This window comes from Pseudorca crassidens, chromosome 9, assembly GCF_039906515.1.
Source record: "Pseudorca crassidens isolate mPseCra1 chromosome 9, mPseCra1.hap1, whole genome shotgun sequence".
In the NCBI taxonomy this organism is placed as follows: Eukaryota; Metazoa; Chordata; class Mammalia; order Artiodactyla; family Delphinidae; genus Pseudorca; species Pseudorca crassidens.
The window spans coordinates 48590055-48606090 of NC_090304.1; the positions used below are offsets into that span (position 1 = coordinate 48590055).

Here is a 16036-nt window from a genome sequence, read left to right on the forward strand (position 1 = left end):
GACAGGAAAATGGATGGAGCTGCAGGACAGAGCTAGACCAGCAGAGGGCCTTTCCTGAGACCCTCAACCGACCCCACAGATTCCCCCCAAGACTGCTAAAAAGCAGGCCCAGGACAGAGGTAGGGCCCTCCCCGCACAAAAGTCCCTTCCCACTGCCCAGAACACTGTCCCCTCACCTGGCCTAAGGGGCACAGGAGGCAAGGGAAGGGAAGAGAACGGCATCTGCTGGTGAGGTTTCATGGGGAAGTGCCTGCTGGAAAAATGGATGAACTTAGACTCGGGTCCCAGGCACAGGCTCGCTCTACTCACAGCCACCTCCACCCAGAGACTCGCACACACACGTGTGATCACTTGTAGACACACACACACCGAAAGGGCTCACTCAGAGGACCTTAGAACAGCAGGGAACTGTCACTGGGATTGGAGCCTGGCGATCGCCTGAAGGGAGGAACAGGTCGTCACTCAGAGGCAGCAAAGCCCCAGTCCCATTTGCCCATGGGCTGAGGGATGTGTTGAGGACAGAAAGCAGAGGGGTGGGTACAGAGAACTACTTGGTTGGATGGAGTGGGGCCCGGGGTAGACCGGAGAGGGCCAGGCTGGAAGGAGGAGGAAAGAAGGAAGAGGAGGGGAGGAAAGGGAGGGGAGGAGGGTCCGTAGGAGCGCGGGAGGAGGGTCCGTAGGAGCGCAGGAGAAGGGGACACGCCTGGGGGCAGTGGCGAGAGTGGGTGTCTAGGGGGCGGTGCGAAAGGAAGCTGATGCCCAGCAGCAGACTCACCCGCAGCCCCACCCCCTCCCAGCGGTTAGAACAGTTACTGGATCGCTTGAGGCCCGAGCCTCCTTTGAGAGCCCGGGCGAAACCAGAAAGGGGCGGGGCCTAGGGGGGAGGGGCCGAGCCCAGGCCCAACCTACAGGCTGCCTGCCGGCCTTGGGAACAGGCCGTCTGACCGGTTGGGTCTGGAAAAGAGCTACTGGTTGATTTGGGGAAGTCGCAATCCTGAGGGCGTCGTGGGCAGGTGTAATGCACGTGCCTGTTTATCTATTACTGAGCCTGTAAGCTGCCACGGGCACCAGCAAGCAGTCTTTGGGACACTCCCCAACCCGGGCACCAGCAAGCAGTCTTCGGGACACTCCCCAACCCGACACACACTCGCAAGTATCTGCCTAGCCCACCTCACCCCCTGCAAAAAACCCAAACAAGACACACTCCTTGATCACAGGGAGCTCAAAATTGGGGTTGGAGGTGGGGGGAACGCCTGAATGATTACAATGAATAGAAACTCAGCACGTGATAGAGTCCCACCTCTGCTTTATAAATCTGATAAGAATCCCAAACTTAAAAACTTAAAATGTCCAAAACCAGACTCCTAACTGCCTCCTTCCAAATAAACCTGTTCCTTTCACTGTCTTCCCCATCTCAGTAAATACCAAGTCCATTTTTCCAGTTGCTTGGGTCAAAATTTAGCGTCACCTTTGACTCCCCTCTCCCCCCACACACATCCCATGTCTAATGCTTTAGCAAATTTTGTTAAGCTATAGCTTCAAAATATATCCAAAATCCAACTATTTCTCACCACCCTAAGAGCTAAACCTTGGTCTAGGCCACTATCACCTCTCACCTAGATTATTCCATAGACTTCTAACTGGTCTCTGTTTCCTCCCTTGCCCCTACAATCTGCTCTTTTCAGAGCAGCCAGTGACCTTTTTCAAATACAGGCAGATCCTATGACTCCTCTGCTCAAAACTCACTAATGCCTTATCATCTCATTCCCTCAGGAAGGCCAAAGTCCTACACAGCCTACAATTTGCTATCTCATCAGCTGGCTGCTACCTCTGTGGCCTTTTGACCATCTATCCCTATTCACACCACTCCTCTGTGCCTGGATCACACTGAGCATGCTCCCCCCCCCCGCCCCCCACCAGAGCCTTCATACAGAACATCTCTGCTTACGGTTCATTTAGAAGACAGAGAAGTTTTCTGTGGCTGTGTAACCAATTGCCACAAACTAAGCAGCTTTAAAACAACATCCGTTTAGTATCTCACAGTTCTGTACATCGATGCCCAGCATGGCCTGACTGGGTTCTCTGCTCAGGATATCATAAGCCTGAAAGGTCATCTGGGCTGAGTTCTTGTCTGGAGGCTCTGGGGGAAAATCCTCCTCCAAGCTCATTCTTGCTGTTGACAGGATTCAGTTTCTTGCGGTTGTGGGACTGAGGTCCCTGTTTCCTCCTGGGCCTCAGGGGCCACTCTCAGGTCCTAGAGGCCACCTGTCTTCCTTGCCATATGGCACCTTCATCTTCAAACCAGCAGCAGTGCCTCAAATCCTTCTTATGTTTCAAATCTTTCTGACATTCTCTTCTGCATCCAGCCAGAGAAAACTCCCTGCGTTTAAAAAGTTCATGTGGTTAGGCCAGGCCCACCCGGATAATCTCCCTTTCTTACAGTCAAGTATGTCATATAATACAACCTAATCACAGAAGTAAAATCTGTCATATTCACAGTCCTAGGGATTATACAGGGTGTGTACACAGGGGGTGGGAAATCTTGCGCACCATGTTAACATTCTGTCTACTACACATATGCTGTAATAACAAAAAGACCCCCAAAATACGATGGCTTAAACATAATAGAAGCTTACTTTTTCTCTCACACAACTGTCCAGGAATAAGTACTCCAGGGCTAATATGGCAGCCTTTTAGTTGTTCTGCCTTCTTCAAGGAAGTGGTCCTTATCTTCAAGGTCCAAGACAGTTCACCACCATGTGTGTTGGGCCTCATCCCAAGTAGTGAGATGGGGGAAAGAGTAGGAGAAGGCCCACCCTTACCCTTAAGGGCACAACCTGGCAATGCATGCATCACTCGATCACATGGACACACCTAGCTGCAAGGAAAGTTGCAAAATCTGATCTTTATTTTCAGCCATCATCTGCCCAGGTTAAAGTCAGGGGTTCTATTAGTAAAGGAAGAAGGGGACGATGGATGCTATGGGCAAGTAGAGGCTGATGCCACAGTGAACACTCTTTTTCCAGATGTCCACGAGGCTTCCTCCCTCATTTCAAGTTTCTGCTTAAGGAGACCTCATTAGTGAGTTCTTCTCTGACAACCTAGCCTAAGATAGCAACACTGTCCCCAGCTTCCTTATCCTTCTTACCCTGCATTGATTTTCCCCATAGCACTTATTACCATCTCATATCAATACTTACTTAACTGCTTATTGTCTGTTTCCCCTGACTAGAAGCATAAGCTCCACGGTGGCGGTTTCTGACTGCTCTCTGCTGTACCCCCAGCCCCTAGTACTAGGCACCATGAGTAGGTGATCACAAAATATTTGTGGAACAAAGGCATAAATGTATAGCAATCAATCGTCATTAGTGAGAAACAGGACAGACTCTGGAAGTCACACTGACTGGATTGAAAACCTGACTCCACCACTTGCTAGTCATGGGATATTTTACTGCAATTTTATTTTTTTGTGTAAAATGAAGATAACAGTAGTACCTACTTTATAGGGTTGTTGTGAGAATTAACTGAGTTAATGTATATAAAATGCTTAGACTAGAGCCTGGTAGATAGTACACACATGATATAACTGACCTGTGTGAGCTGCGTGCTTTTGTTGTTGTTTATGGCACTCTACCAAGTGCTGTGGACGTAATGGTGAACGAGACATAAAAGGGTTCAATGAGGGCACAAATAAGAAGCCTTCCTGGAAAAGGCAAGGAAGAGTTACAGGTAGGCCTTAAAGTTTTAGGCCTTAAAATAATAGTTTTTTCCAGTTATAAAATAAATTATGGGGATGTAATACACAGAGGAGGGAATACAGTCAATAATATTGTAATAACTTTAAATGGTGACAGATGGTGACTAGACTTACTGTGGCAGTCATCTCATAAGGTATATAAATGTCAAATCACTATGTTGCACACCTGAAACTAATGTAACTATGTATATCAATTATACTTCAATTAAAAAAAGTTTTCCAGACAGACAAAGCCAAAAGGGAATTCTGTTCAGTAACCTCTACTGAGCCTTCAACACTACCTAATAATCTAATTATGTTCCTTTTGTCAGTTCACTCTCTCATTCTGTGCAATGACTATTTCAAACCTTCTGCTGTACTTTCTCATCTTCCATTTTCTTTGGCTTTACTCTCTGATGATAACTTCACTTCTGAATTATCAGTGACTAACGCTCAAAATGGGGATGAAACAATCCCAGAAAAATTACACTGAGAAATAACAGGACCTTGAGAAACTTTTAGATTTAATGGCTGGAGGTGGGTAAGCCCGCAAAGGAGGCTAAGAAGCTGTGGCCAGAGGTAGTAGTGAAAACACAAGTGGAATCACAGACACCAGTGAGAGTGTCCATGAGGAACAAGTCGATAGTACCAGATGCCACTAAGAAGTGAAGTAAGCTGAGGAAATAACCACTGGATTCAGGGATATGAAGGCCACTTGGTGAGCTAGGGTGACCTCAGCAAGAACTATTTCAATAGAATAAAGGTTACAGAAGTCAAAATAGGGTGGGGGGAGAAGTGGGAATGGAGAAGACCAAAGTATCCACTGTTTTGAGTTTAGCCGTAAAATGGAAAAAAACTGGACGGTACCTGTGAGGTAGAGTGGTTTGTTTGCTGTAACGGGAGTCTTCGGCATGCTTAAACACTGATGAGAATTTAGTAAAGTGGGAAAAAGTCAGAGATCTCCAAAGAAGGAAGGACTAGGATTCAGTGCACAGGAACAGGCACTGGCCATGAGCGATATTTGTCCTGTTTAGACAGGAGGGAAAGAGGAGAGAATGATGCAGATGTAGATGGGTGACCAAGTTTTGAGTTGCAAGATGTTGCGGAAGTTCCTAACTGATAGCTTTTACTTTTGCCTATGAAGTTAAAATAAGGTTACCTGCGGAAAGTGAAGAGAATCATGGGGATAATAAGAGGCTTAAGAATATTGGTTTGGGGCTTCCCTAGTGGCACAGTGGTTAAGAATCTGCCTGCCAATGCAGGGGACATGGGTTCGAGCCCTGGTCCGGGAAGATCCGTGGAGCAACTAAGCCCGTGAACCACAACTACTGAGCCTGCGCTTTAGAGCCCATGAGCCACAACTACTGAGCCCACGTGCCTAGAGCCTGTGCTCCGCAACAAGAGAAGCCACTGCAATGAGAAGCCCGCGCACCGCACCGCAATGATCAGTAGCTCCCACTCACCGCAACTAAAGAAAGCCCATGCGCAGCAAAGACCCAATGCAGCCAAAAAATAAATAAATAAAAATAAATAAATTTATATAAAAAAAGGAATATTGATTTGAAATAGTCATTGCAGGGAACAGGAAAGACGACTAGAAAAATCTAGTGGGATTACAGGGCCTCAGACTCCATTTGAAGTTGATAACCATGGATTCACAGTGATATAAATCTGCTCTATAGTCATTACCTTGGGCAGTTTTTAGATGTCCAAATGTAGGCACAAATGTTTCATTTTACCCAGGCCCAACAAAGAAATGAGAGGGAAGGAAATTTAGCCTATTCCAAAAGAATTACTAGAATTTCATAAGGACTTTGTTTTTGGCCACGCCCCATAGTGTTCGGGAGCTGAGTTCCTAGACCAGGGATCGAACCCAGGCCCCCTGCAGTGGAAGTGCGGAGCCTCAACCACTGGACGACCAGCGAAGTCCCAAGAATGACTAGAATTTAAGCTCTGACAGGAATCTAAAGACAGGAAGGTGTTAATGGAGAGAATGTAGAAGCAATGGTCTGAACGCTGCATTGAAATTTAAAAAAAAAAAAATGGTAGAGGAATAGTCTAATAAACAAAGAGGAAGGAATACAGTCAGTGAATAAGATGGAAGTAATAGTGTTTTGAAGATGGAACAGTTTGGGGTGGTGGACAATGGAAAGGATGTAAGTAAGAGTAGCCGAGACAGAGTAGAAATCATTAGAGATTGGGTCAAGGAACTAAGAGACAAAAAACACTGAACGGACTGTCTTGTGTAACATTAAAGTATCAAGAGGAAGACCAACGGCTAGCTCTGCAGAGGAAAGTAGGAGAGTGGCAGTTACTACAGATAAGTAATAAGAGAGGTGATACAGCTGAATAGGCTCAAAGGAATTAGACTTTGCAAAGGAGTAGGCAGTTAAGTTCTGAAGCCACAATAGCAAGAACAACCCTGTCTCAAATGTGTTTGTGATAAAGCTTTGTCAACATTTATCCTCGTGTTGTGCTTGAAACATCACATTGCTCATTATACCAATGGCTAAGACGTCATGGTAAGACCTCAAGGAGATTTCAGTGACAAAGGAAGACGGATAGTAGGAAGAAGGTACTTTTCGTTAAGTATTGAACCTATTTATAAACAGAAAGGAAAGAAGAGATTAAAAAGTCTTGGTGGATCAGACTGAGGGACACTTGTCTTTCCATGCCTAGGGAGAAGTTGACTGCAGATGAGCAGGCAAATATAAGCTCTGGAAGTTCAAAGGACATAGGCTTTAGAGTCAGACAGATCTGTGTTCCTAGCCCTTCTCCAGCAATTACTAATTACGTGACATGGAAACATAGATAATTCACAGTGGAAGTTTATTGCAGGGATATACATAAATATCGATGGAGAAGAATCCTCCCACGATCAGAATATCCCAGGTCCCCAATCCTGTCTCTGGGAATTGCAAAGTTCACAAGCTGCTTTACCTGCATTTACACTTTTCAAGGAGAGAACTTTATTGGGCAGACATGAAGCCACTCAGTAGGAAAGTTCCTGATCAACAACTTTTTTTATTAAGGAAGGGTCTTAGCAAACCTTTCTGTTCAAGATTTGTTCAGCTAATGAGGCAAAAAGCTGATTAGAGCCACTTTTCTCAATAGGTAACTGCGTATAAGGTGGGCTTCTGGTACATACTGAATTCTTGCCTCCTCATCTGTTAAGTGGGGATAATACCAAGACCAGAACCTATACAAAGCGGGTGCTCAACAGATATTTTGAAAGGCAGCCTGGTGTAGTAAAAGATTTTAAAGACAGGTCTGCATTTTCAGACAGGGTCTGCTACCAGAGAATTTCAATGCCCTGATCTGTACAGGAGAGGAAACATCTGCTTTGTGGATGGTTGTAAGTTTTCTTTTATTTCGTTTTTTTTTTTTTAATGATTGTAGGAGCCAATGTCTAAGAAGTTCTACTTCCATTTTAAAAATCAAACATGGTCACCTGATGGGGAATAGTCAAGGATGAGGCAGGGGATTAAGGAGAGCAATGAAGGTGTAAAATAACTGCTGTAGTGATTAGGAGAGCAAACAGACCAGGAACTCACAAAGGGTTGCTTGTTTGTAACGAGGGCTTGGTTGAGGTTGGAGATCTTGAATATTTAGTGGCATTCACTACACAGCTTTGTTTTTCTCTAGCAGTGTGAATGGAGGAACAGAAATGTTAAAACAGCTGATACAAAAAGGACACAAAAATGGCAAGAAAATTCAGTGATGTATAGGCCACTCAGATTGCTGAATACAGAAGTAAATTCCACACGGAGGGAAATAATGAGGAAAGAACAGACAGGCTGGAATTAGAAATCACAGAACAGGCACAGTGGGAACAGTCTGGGGTAGAGGAAGAGATGGAATCAGGAGATTACAGACAAGCAGTGAGACATTAAGGTAACATTCAAGAAGTCCTGAAGATTTGGCTTTCTTCCTTTTTTCCCCATAACCATCACCATCTACTTCTCCCTTAGGTTTTTATCCCTCGAGTCTGACTGTATTGCAGAATATGGTTCCACAAGTTTTCCCCTTTCTGACTGCTCCAGAAGACAAGCACACAGATCTTCTTTGTTTAAAGATTTTACTGCTCATCCTAAGAAGACAGAAAATATTAAGTAAGTAACAACTTGAGGAAGTGGTTGACGTTCCAGAACACCCCAGAATTCTTACAGGTTTCATCTCTGTCTGAGGCTACTGACTTCCCAGGAGGTAGCGCCTAAAAGCCCTGTGGATTCTTAATCTGCTGTCCTTAGATATCTCTAAGTGAGCCATTTAAGTCAGACAGATTTAAGGACAGCTAGACAGAGTTCCCATTTTCTGTCATCTGGGCAGAAACCAACTTCTTGTCGCTATTACCAGTCTTAAAATTGTACCCACAGATGTCGCTTTAACCAGGTGCCTGGGAATGCTGACGTTTTCCTTCTACACATTGAAGGCAATTTCTCTGCTGCCAGGGCTGAAGCATCCTGACAGAATAATAAAGACGGTGTCAATCAAGTGGGCAAAGCTTCCTTGCCCAGAATATAAACCAAACAAAGTAAAAGTGGGTTTATTAGCTCCAGGAAAAGGAGCAACAGTACCCAGCTCTCAGGCAACTCCTCACTTTCTATATACAGGTCGCACCCAGCCCAAGGTCCACTGGCTCCTTAAATATGAGGGTCCATCCAGTGCCTCCCTTCCCGGGGTTGGGGACGGCTAGCTCCCTGATGGCGAGGTTTCGGGCTGTTCGGCAGCAACACCTGGCACAGATGAGGCAGCCTCGTAGTCTGCGATGCGGCGCTGTACCAGGGCAGGCATGAGCTGCACGTAAGCGGCCATGAGGCGGTGGTTGGAATGGATCAGCTTCCCAGCACAGCTGTGCAGACAGGCCTCCTGGAAGGAAGACAGGGTGGAAGTAGAAGCCAAAGGTGTCTCGTCAGGTCCGTCTCCTTCCTTCCCAAATTCAGCCTAGGGGCGAGGGTCGCAGAAAGGCCAGTGCCAGAGGTAGGGGAAGTGGCGGAACAGGGAAGCAGTCTACGGTTAACTCTGAGGATCGAGGGTAATCTCCCTACTCGGTTCCCCCACCTAACCTCCTCAGCATCCAGAGCTCGGTGGTGCAGGCTGGGCACGCAGCGCTGGAAGCAGAGTTCCGTCATCCGATTGTAGACCAACAGGAAGTCCCGCAGCTGGGAAGAAGGGGGACAAGGAACTCAGCGAAGAGGGGCCACATCTCAATTCAAGGCCGCGCCGCCCGAGCTTTCCCAGGACCGCACCCCATGGCCCGACGTTCCCAGCCCTCTGATGCCTGGTTCCTTGGGGTTCCCGCCATGCAGACAGGGATGCTAGCTGAACGCGTGGCCCCAAAGCTCCCACTCACGTTTCTGAGCTGCTGCTGCTGTTGCTGCTGCTGCTGCTCCATCACGCCACCGGCGCGTGCCCTACGTCACTTCCTTCACAGCTTCTCGGTAACGCCCCGGAAGTGACCTCTCGTGACTCCCCAGGGACAGAGAGGTTGGCTCCAGGATAGCCCTGCCCCCAGATGCCAACGTCACTTCCGCCCTCATAATCTGCGACGTGGCCGGCTTCTTCTGCCCGTGAGAGGACGTCACTTCCGCCGAGTCCCTGACCTGCTGCTAGGATCGCGACAGGAACTGGAGCCCGAGGTCCCCGCGCGGCCCGGGCCTGGCGCCCTGAGGGGAAGAGCCGCCCGGCCCGAGGTGAGAGGGACGTGCATGGGCGAGGGCAAGTTGAATGCACGAACCTGACGTAAGGGCAAGATGCCTCTGAACCCTGGGGAAGGATGAGGACACACCTGATGCCCAGGTGTATGGGGGGAGGGCGGAGACTCACACACCTGGGGAGACATAACTGACTTTGGAAGGGATCACCTACCTATGTACTGGGAAAAAGAGGCTTTTCCCAGAGGTTGTGAACTTATACCAAGTGATTCAACAAAGGCCTGAAGGGGGAGGGCCCGAGGAAGAGGAGGTGCATGGGATGGAGGAAGGGGAGACCCCCTGCAGGAAAGAGGAAGAAACACTAAAGGAATGTGAGAGGCCGAGCAGTGGAGAACATACCTGAATGGGGGTACACACCTGAGCCCTGGGAAAGGGGTTCATCTCCTGATGGGGAGAAACACCTGCATGGGCATATGCTTCTTGAGAGCACAGACTTTATCTCTCTTGTTCACTGCTGTTTCTCTATTGCCTAAAATAGTGCATGACACGTAGTAGGCACTCATTAAATGTCTGTTGAGTGAGTGAATGCATGAATGATCACCGGAGTCCTGGTAGGATAGGGGGGTTCATGAGAACATGACCTCAGGTCAGGCACACCTGAGGCCTGGGTGTGCGTGTTACCAATATGCACCTTGGAGGGGAGAAATACATATACTTCAGGGAAGAGTAGTGGCCAAACCCCAGAACACTGAGGCCCTGGGACAACCTCCGAAATGGCAGGGGAGATCTTCCTCTTTGGAGTCCTGGCCAGTTTCCAGAACTGTCTGTGTTGGGCTTTGCAGGGCGCTGGGGTAGAGACTTTGACTCCAGTCCCTTCGCTAGCCATGACGGACGGGATCCTAGGGAAGGCAGCCACAATGGAGATCCCCATCCACGGGAATGGTGAAGCTGGGCAGCTTCCTGAGGATGATGGGCTGGAGCAGGTGCTTCTGTTTGATTCTTCATATTGTTTCACTTGAGGAATCCCAACTCATAAACCCTGAACCCTCGTCCCTATTCCAGTAGCCTTCCCCTAACTTACCTAATCTCCCTTCAATCTTTTTACAAATCTTTGTTCTGATTCTGTGCAGACTTCCCTTGTGTGCTCTCTCTATGATGCTTCAATCCAAGCTTGTTTTCACCCCCAAAATGCTTCAGCTGCCCCTATGTTCCTGAAGCCCCCCTCTTCTCTGGCCTATAGGACCTCCAGCAGGTGATGGTGTCAGGACCCAACCTCAATGAAACCAGCATTGTGTCTGGTGGCTATGGGGGCTCTGGTGATGGACTCATCCCCACAGGTATGAATGATCAGAACAGGACAGGAAGCCTGAGTGGAGAGGGGGAGAGTGGTGGTTCTAGGGAGCATAGAGTATGTCTAGGAAGGCTTGAATTATGTCTGGAGATCCTGGGAACCTCTGCTAGTATGAACCCTATGGAATCTCAGCCCAAGGCCAGTTCCCAGAGTTGTCCATCTGCTCCCACTTGTCATTTAGCCCCACTTGTCCTTTCTCTGCTGTCACCACCTAAGTCAAGCAAAGAACTCTTTCACAGGCCTCCCCTGCCTGCTCTGGAGCCTGAATCTAATTTGGAACTTTGTGAGGCTTCTCAGGGTTTTACTTTAGACTCTAACATTTAGAGGAACAAACAGCTCTGAATCTCACACTGACTAGTATCCACGTGGGAATGTCAGCCGGGTTTTCTGTTTGATGGACCCACTATCCTTGATCAGTCACCCCATACTCAGCCTATTTCCTGCTGTTTTCTCCACCCCTGTACACTAGCAACTCCCTCTTCCCTCCTTCTTCAGTCCCCACCGCCACTTCAGAAGGAGGCCGGATGTATATTGGGTTTTGGGTCTCAGGGCACAATGTATGAGTTCCTCCTAGTGAGTAGGAGAATCTAATTGTCTCTAGGTTCTGCTCCTTCAGGGAAGTCATTTTCATGTGCTGGGAGGGAAGTATGGGCGGAACCACAGAGGTGTCTGATTGTATCTGAGAGAGGCTGGTGTCAGAGAACTTGGTCCTTTAGGGTCTGGCCGCCATCCATCTCACAATACCAACTCTGCTGGCCCTGGAGATGAGGTGGCTCGGGGCATCGCTGGAGAGAAGTTTGACATCGTCAAGAAATGGGGCATCAACACATATAAGGTGGGATTCAGGCACCTCTCCCTTCCCCCAAACTCCCCTGGGTACCTTTTCCCCATCTTCCAGATCCTAATGTCCCATCTGTGGCTGAGACTAGGAGCCTGGGGATGCTGGGGTAGGTACGTTTTGGGAGGACAGGGTGCTAGGGTCTCTGACCTATTCCCTCACTTCCCAATCAGTGTACAAAGCAGCTGTTATCAGAGCGATTTGGCCGAGGCTCCCGGACTGTGGACCTGGAGCTAGAGCTGCAGATTGAGCTGCTGCGTGAGACGAAGCGCAAGTATGAAAGTGTCCTGCAGCTGGGCCGGGCACTGACAGCCCACCTCTACAGCCTGCTGCAGACCCAGCATGCACTAGGGGACGCCTTTGCTGACCTCAGCCAGAAGTCCCCAGAGCTTCAGGTGCCTCATCCAGGCCTGAGAGGGTGGGGGGCTGGGCCCGGGCCCGCCAGGCAGTCACCCCTCAGCCTCCCTCCCTCCTGCAGCCCAGAGGGAGAACCCCTCCAGGGCGGGCCCAGCTCTGCCCCCAGCAGCACCCACCTGTGGAGGCAGGGGCTTGTACGGAGGTCCAGAAGTTGGAGGGGGTGGGGCAGGCGGCACACCAGGTGCCTCACAAGTACCCCTCTCTGCATTGACAGGAATGCCTTCAGTGCTCAGCCTAATCGGAGCCCCTCCTTTGCCTGCTGCACTAGCTTTCCCTACTCCAGTTCTGTGAACTTCATCTGAGGCCCTCACTCCCACATTCCTGTCCCAGGCATCCCCAGGGCAGCCCCACTAACTTTCTGGCTAAGAGAGCCTTGCTGGAGGCAGTGCTGGGTTGTTCCACTTTCAATGGCTGGTTCCTCCCGGGAGAGGAGGGGAAAGAAGGGCCCTACAGCCCCGACTGTTACTCAAGGCCTGTCCCTCCCTTCTGCCCTCAGGAGGAATTTGGCTACAATGCAGAGACGCAGAAGCTGCTGTGCAAGAATGGAGAGACGCTGCTAGGGGCTGTGAACTTCTTTGTCTCTAGCATCAACACGTTGGTAACCAAGACCATGGAAGACACACTCATGACTGTCAAACAGTATGAGGCTGCCAGGTGTGGGCACTGGCAGGGCCTAGGGTTTGGGGCATTTGGCTGGCATGGGTGGAAGTTTGAGCTTTAGGGGCACAAGAATTGAGAAAAGAAAGGAGAGTATGTGTGGAGGGCAAAGGGGTGGAGACCAGCCCATATCACCCCCTCCCCAGGCTGGAATACGATGCCTACCGGACAGACTTAGAGGAGCTGAGCCTAGGCCCCCGTGATGCAGGGATGCGCGGTCGACTTGAGAGTGCCCAGGCCACTTTCCAGGCCCATCGGGACAAATATGAGAAGCTGCGGGGAGATGTGGCCATCAAGCTCAAGTTCCTGGAAGAAAACAAGGTGCTAACCCCACCCCTTTGACCCAGCCCACCTTCCCATCTGTAACACTGACCTCACCCCCCCCCCAAAAAAAACCCTCCCCATTATTGGATGGGGAAATGTGGCCTGGCTAAGGAGTGGGATCTTCCCCAGCCCACTCAAGCCCTGGGCCTTTCCCGTCACCCTCCCTCTGATCCCCTGAGGATTTGACTGCTGATCCCAAGAACATAACTGGGAAAAATCCACCCCTTAGGCTTGGGTACCAGAACCTCTGGCCCTGCCAATCAGGTCAGGTTTCTCCTATCACACTGGCTTTTATCCTTTGGCTCCCTTGATGGAGGTCAGCCCCCACTCCAAAAGCACGATCAGAGCAGAGTCCATGTGCCCCTGGTCTGGGCTCAGGCTCACAGCCCCTCAGGAAGGGCGTCTGAGTCCAGTCTCAGCTGACCTTGCTGGCCCCCCAGATTAAGGTGATGCACAAGCAGCTGCTGCTCTTCCACAATGCCGTGTCAGCCTACTTCGCTGGGAACCAGAAACAGCTGGAGCAGACCCTGCAGCAGTTCAACATCAAGCTGCGGCCTCCAGGAGCTGAGAAGCCCTCCTGGCTGGAGGAGCAGTGAGCCACTCCAGCCCAACCTGGCTGTCAAGGACATTGGGAGGGGCAGTCCCAGGGTGGGGGAGATTTGGACATGGGACATCCCTTGCCACCTGCGCTCTGGCTTGGGTTCCCTTTCCCTGGCTGGGGCCTGACAGGAGGTCTGCAGGCCCAGCAGCTGCTGCCCTGTCCTTTATCTTCCTGGCCACTGGGCTTCATTCCCAGATCTTTTCCTTCCACTCCACAGCCAAAGGCTATGACAAAAACCACTCCCTGGCCAATGGCATCACTCCTCAGGCCTATCCCAGTTCCTGGGGTGCGCCCCCTGACCAATGGCAGAGCCTCAAAAGGCCCTGTCAGCCAATGGCAGCTCTTCTTGGGCTCCCCTGGGCCAATGATGTTGCCTCCAATATCCTTTGTCCCTCCTCAATGCGTGCCCATTGCAGAGAAGGGGACTGGGACCAAAGGGGTGGGGATATGGGGAGCCCCATTTCTGGCCCTGCATCTGAATGGGTCTCCCCTCACCTACCCACCCAGTTTAATTGTGCTTAGAGCCCTGGAAGATTGGGACCTAGCACTAGGAATAAACCTTTCATAAAAGCAGGCCCAGTGAGGTCAATTTGTGGGGGACTCTAGGAGGGTGGTCTGGGTAGAGAAACACTCAGTCTAATTACACACCAAAATCCTATCATTTCAGGAGAGCTGGGGCCAGATAGCTGAAGTCACAGGTTTCAGGAACAATCTGAGGGCCTACTCTCCTCCCCCAGCCCCAGTAGGAGCCAAAGCTTTATTTGCCCTTTAGGCTAGCACCAAGATAGCAATGGATCTTAAAACACAGGGCCCAGAGCGGGTTGGGCCCACTGACCTCCATCATCCAATCATTCATACAGCAAATATTTACTGAGTGTTTTTATTTGCCAGGCACTGTGCTAGACCCTGGCGAAACATCAGGGAATAAAACACGGTCCCTGCCCACAGTGCTTACAGCCTAGTGGGGGATAGAGGCAAGTAACTAGGCAACTACAATACAGTGATAAGTACTAGGATACAGAAATACAGAAGTACAGGGGGCTATGGGAGCACAGAGGAGGGGCATCTAGCCTAGATAGGTGGAGATGGGGATGTCAACTTGAAAGCTGAGACCTGAGGGTAACTAGAGGATAGCCAGGTAAAGAGTAGGGGGAAGATCATCTTAGGCAAAGAGGCCAACATACGTGAAGGCCCTGAGTAGGAACAGGAAGGAATTCAGCTTGGGAAGAATGAAGGGGGAGTGGCTAGAGGATGACTCTAGAGGTAAGGTGGTAGACCATGCTGAGCCTCTTCAGGCTGCTTACGGACTTTTGCCCTTTGTTCAAAGGAGCTGTGAAGCCTTATCAGCAGACGTTTGACGACAGGGGAGTTTAGGACTGAGGAAAGAAGTCTTTGTGAGGCTTAAAATAGTGTTATACAGACCGGAGTTGCCTCATATTGAGTAGTCTCTTAGCCCTGGCCCCATATTCCAAAGCAAGGGTGAACCCTGTCTGAGCAAGCACCAGAGCACCTGCGCTGGGTGCCAGAACTGAGGCAGATGAGAAGTCAAGGCACTTCCCAGGGTCCCTGCTGCATCCCGGTGTTGAGCCAAAATCTGAACCTTGTGTGGTGCAAGAAAGCTCCCCAATAGCACTTTGATTTACTCAGGGACCAGGTACCATCACCCTATGCTCCTTGACCAAGGAATGCTCCAGATTTTTTCAGCATTCTCCCCTACCTCTGGAAGGGTGCAGTTATCTGACTGGAGCTTCATTATAGAGTGGGGTGGCCCCTCACTTTATGGGCCACTGGGGCTTTTTCAACATGAAAGGTACTGAGGTTCCATGTGACTGGAGGCAGGACCCATAAGCAGAGCTCAAACCCTGGTTCCAGCACTTTCTGCCTGAGTGATCAGGGTTAATGTCTGGGGAGCCAAGGGCCCTCAGTTATTTCCGTTGCAAAACACGGCTAATAAAAGAAGCTACCTATTAAGATTATGTGTACTAAAGAAGATAATATATGTAAAGTGATTCGTTATGTGTCTGGCACATAATAAGCACTCAGTCCTTGTTAACTGTTATACTTTTTATTATTTTCCACCGGGGCTGCTTTTCCACAAGGTGATGATTCTGAGAATTGCTCTGGTCTTTGGAGGGTGGAAGGGAGTCGCTGGATGGTCTGAACCATAATTTCCTCGCGAGGGGGCTCCTGAGAGAGAGCCAGGCACCTTGAGCCAAGTTAAGTCCCCCGTCTTTCTACCCCGTCAGCCCCTTCTCCCCAGAGCTCTGCGTACTGCCCTTCTACCCTGGGGCTCGTCCGCCGCCCAGAGATCCGTGCCGAGGCACAGGCGATCCCTGTCTCCCCCTGCTCAGCAGAGACCACAGTAGCATAGTCCGTAGGAGCCCCCCCAGGAAAGCCTGGAAGGGCACCTCCAGGAGACAGCCCTTACCGGCTCCCAGAGTCCGAACACCCTGCTGTC

The 16036-nt window shown here is 49.9% G+C and overlaps 2 protein-coding genes across 5 annotated transcripts; one reads left to right on the top strand and one right to left on the bottom strand.

Annotated features, from left to right (window-relative positions):
* Positions 1 to 1289: 1289 nt before the first annotated feature.
* On the bottom strand, positions 1290 to 9230 carry TIMM10B (translocase of inner mitochondrial membrane 10B). 3 transcript variants are annotated; one of them, XR_010946162.1, is made up of 6 exons: positions 9090 to 9229; positions 8803 to 8898; positions 7291 to 8605; positions 3592 to 3703; positions 2637 to 2878; positions 1290 to 2380 (listed from the first exon to the last, which is right to left on the bottom strand). XR_010946162.1 is itself a non-coding variant. In XM_067750085.1 (5 exons), exons 1-4 carry the CDS (start codon positions 9129 to 9131, stop codon positions 3621 to 3623), a joined length of 354 nt encoding a protein of 117 aa, XP_067606186.1. In that variant the 5' UTR covers positions 9132 to 9230; the 3' UTR covers positions 1290 to 2380; positions 3592 to 3620. The 3 variants fall into 3 exon arrangements, 2 of the variants coding, with proteins under 2 accessions (XP_067606186.1, XP_067606187.1); XM_067750085.1 differs by lacking the exon at positions 2637 to 2878 and having other exon boundaries at positions 8473 to 8605; positions 9090 to 9230; XM_067750086.1 differs by lacking the exons at positions 1290 to 2380; positions 2637 to 2878; positions 3592 to 3703 and having other exon boundaries at positions 6549 to 8605.
* Positions 9231 to 9274: 44 nt separating this feature from the next.
* ARFIP2 (ADP ribosylation factor interacting protein 2) lies at positions 9275 to 14151 on the top strand. Of its 2 annotated transcripts, XM_067750082.1 has the most exons (8): positions 9275 to 9429; positions 10233 to 10373; positions 10631 to 10727; positions 11458 to 11576; positions 11753 to 11974; positions 12493 to 12650; positions 12800 to 12974; positions 13418 to 14151. In XM_067750082.1, exons 2-8 carry the CDS (start codon positions 10275 to 10277, stop codon positions 13571 to 13573), a joined length of 1026 nt encoding a protein of 341 aa, XP_067606183.1. In that variant the 5' UTR covers positions 9275 to 9429; positions 10233 to 10274; the 3' UTR covers positions 13574 to 14151. The 2 variants fall into 2 exon arrangements, with proteins under 2 accessions (XP_067606183.1, XP_067606184.1); XM_067750083.1 differs by lacking the exon at positions 10233 to 10373 and having other exon boundaries at positions 9301 to 9429.
* Positions 14152 to 16036: the final 1885 nt, after the last annotated feature.